Source organism: Branchiostoma belcheri, unplaced genomic scaffold, assembly GCF_001625305.1.
Source record: "Branchiostoma belcheri isolate BF01 breed outbred unplaced genomic scaffold, Haploidv18h27 scaffold158, whole genome shotgun sequence".
NCBI lineage: Eukaryota > Metazoa > Chordata > Leptocardii > Amphioxiformes > Branchiostomatidae > Branchiostoma > Branchiostoma belcheri.
Genome location: NW_017803024.1, coordinates 606593 through 609868, shown reverse-complemented (window position 1 = coordinate 609868; position 3276 = coordinate 606593). Strand labels below are relative to the sequence as shown.

Here is a 3276-nt window from a genome sequence, read left to right as displayed (position 1 = left end):
TGTATGTGTGTATGTATGTATGTGTGTATGTATGTATGTATATATGTATGTGTGTATCTATGCATGTATGTATGTATGTGTGTGTCTGTGTGTGTATGTATGTATGTATGAGTGTATGTTTGTATGTATGTATGTATGTATGTATGTATGTATGTATGAGTGTATGTTTGTATGTTTGTATGTATGTATGCATTTATGTGTGTGTGTGTGTACAAAACCAACTTGAAGGTAACCTTGATATAATCCAACTTAACAAACAAAAGTCATGTTTCCAAAACAAACTTAATACAACATCGAGCAGAAGAACATGACATTAGCGGGAATTTGTATAATAACATCTACTAGATAAATCAGATTTTCTTACATTCCGACTTTCCCGACATTCCCTTGCCTTGATGAATCATACCAAGAAGACGTCCAGTAGACGTAGTTCTCGTCAACAGCAATCCCCCGCACATACTTCCCGTCTTCATACAGCAGTTGTTGGATATCGTTACCCAGCAGGTCTGAGCTGTTCACGCGGTGGTACTGATCAGAGTAGTACAGCCGGTCCTCTAAATGGGAGGAATATACGAAGGATTTATGCACCTATCAATGTGAATACTGCGACTGTTGAGTAAGATTACACAGAGAGTAGACATGCACATAGATAATATCTTACATGTAATACATATTTATTTAATATGTTCATAATCGACTACCACTCCTTATCATACATATTGTCACAATACAATAGAATCAGGTAACAACTGATCTACTAAGAACGCCTTTCAAAATGTTTCAAAATAATTCTTTTGTGTATGAATAAGTATATTAGTAACTTGTTTCTTGCTGTGTTGTTTCTTACCTCTATAGTCTATTGTAACGGCTTTGGGATTAGACACGCCCGTGATGATGGTGGTTTGGTTAATGCCGTCCATCGCAGCACGGTCAATTCTGTCATTACCATCGTCCACCCAGTACATGAGTCTGTGAAAGGAGTCAAGCAAACAAAACCTCTTATCTCCGCCAAATTTTCATATATGTTTTTAATTTGTGATTCATTGTATAGTATTATTAGCATAATTATTATTACCATAGATAATATAGATTAATCAAAATGATAGTATAACCCGCATAATCCGTATACTTCGATGGTTTCATCTGCCAAAATAATAGGTCACAACAAAACGATTTGATAGGAAAGTATATAGATATGATATACTGAGAGTCCAAAACACCGGATCAAGGTTTATTATCAGTAGGGTCTTGATGGATGTTTTCAAAACGAACGTTTGCACTATGACGTCTTTAAAACTATTGACTGGTTGAAATGCATCACACTTACAAACGTACACAGCCCTGTCCCCATTACCGCATTTGTGAAAAATGCCTGATTTTGAATGTATTTTACTCACCCATTCCTGGGGTCCAGGACCAGGTCCGTAGGACTGTTGACGGCTGGTGACGTCAGAAGTGTTCTAGTTGACGATCCATCCATCTTTGCTACAGAGATGGTGTTTTCAGAAAAATCAGTCCAGTAGATATCCCCTCTAGCGTGGTCCAACGCCAGGCCGCGGACACCTGCATAAAAAAATGTGAGGACGTTTTGTACAAGAGAAATGTTTGAAGATGCACAAGTCAAGAAGCTTTGATATATATATACAGAAAATTCTTATATCCAGAACAGATCACGACAACATAGCAGTGAGCACAGTTAGATTTCCCAATAATGTCGGGCTTTCACCAACAAACACGTCGTTATTACAAATAGGCTCCCAATCCAACCAGAGATATCCTAAAAATGTCGCAGACAAACCAACCAGTCTGAAATATCCCGATAAGGATTCATATTATAGCGGGAAGCCATGTTCACAGTTCCTTACTCCAGATTCCTGTTAGGAATAACGAACGACCTGTTTTGTATTGAAAGTCTCAAATCTGAATTCTTTGACTAAAATCTATTTATAAATGCAAAACAAAACACAGAAGTGAAAAAAAAGAACTGTTTCACTTTTCAGCCATTCTCTTAGGCTACATTTGGTAGACAGATGGGATCTGTCTCTACCTCTGCTTTGGTTGTAGAATTACACACTTATAAGTATCATAGTTTACAGTAAAAACAAGCATTGTTAAGATGTAAAGTTTGGAACCAAAAATTAAGAAACCGGGTACATGTACATGTACTACAAATCTACGCCTAGTATTTTAGATTTTTCATATTAGTTATGCAAATGATTCTCTGATGGACTTTTCCAGTGGAACACCGTAAGACCCGCACCTGTTCTATTTAGAAGCTTTGGCGGGTCAGTCTCAGAAGATTTGGAATTCTATTTAGAATACCTCGGTCAAAATCAGGAAGTGCCGGGTCCTTACATTTTCTTAATGACTATCCTGATACCTATTTTCTTTGTAAGACCATACCTTGTCATGTAGTGTTGCGTTTTGCAATAATTGTCTCCAATTGCAATAATGAAAACATCATAATATGATATTTTAACTCACTGTTGATGTCTAAGATGGTCTCCCTGCCAATTCCATCACGACGAGCCCGGTGGATTTTGTCGTTCCGGAGATCTGACCAGTACACGTAGTCCGTGAGCGGGTCGTAGTCCAGGGCCCATGGCTGTCCTACATTTCCGAGCGGAAGCGTGGTGGTCGAACCGGAAGTGATGTTAACTTGAAGAATGATTTCTCCACGAAAGTCAGCTACCAATAGGAATGGCTCACTGATGTTACTGGAGCCGGGGTCTCCTAAGGAGGAGGAAATAACCAGAGTATTAACTCTTTACCCTGTATACCAACGTTATGTTTTAAAGTAGATATAGTAAGTTAAATAAGCAGACCGTATAAGTAGAACTCCGATCCGTGTTTGCATAATTATAGTCCTACTTCACCACATTCTGTACTCACTGTTTTTGTCTGTTTGCAATTAGCTCTCGGGCACGAACTTGCAATGAAGAACTCAATTATAAACAGGTTTTTTTCCGAACGATCGTGTGATGTCTTAAATTATTATCTACTTTCGTACTTTGAAAAACTATTTGCTCATTTATAACGATCGCCAGGCAATAGGGGGTGAAATATGGCGTGGTAATTACACCGACTTACTGCCACTATTTGGAAACCTGGTCAGATTTAAACTCCAACCTGGAATTTTCCGTACCTCGGCCAGGCAGCGTTACAATGGAGCAATTAGAAAAGTGCCGTTTTTTTAGACACCGCCTTTAACAGTTTAAAGAGTTATAGCGGTAAGAAAAATCTGTCTGGACACGACTATGGATTCAGAGATGCGTG

General features: G+C 38.5%; 1 protein-coding gene across 1 annotated transcript in view; it reads right to left on the bottom strand.

Annotated features, from left to right (window-relative positions):
• Positions 1–364: 364 nt before the first annotated feature.
• The window catches only part of LOC109465784 (low-density lipoprotein receptor-related protein 6-like), a gene marked incomplete at its 3' end in the record, with an annotated part of 13948 nt that continues 11036 nt past the window's right edge, over positions 365–3276 (bottom strand). Inside the window, exons 2-5 of the mRNA XM_019763221.1 lie at positions 2485–2733; positions 1398–1563; positions 848–969; positions 365–554 (exon numbers count right to left, since the gene is read on the bottom strand). Of these exons, the coding sequence (XP_019618780.1) occupies positions 365–554; positions 848–969; positions 1398–1563; positions 2485–2733 (727 nt within the window). The remainder of the gene's footprint in view (positions 555–847; positions 970–1397; positions 1564–2484; positions 2734–3276) is intronic.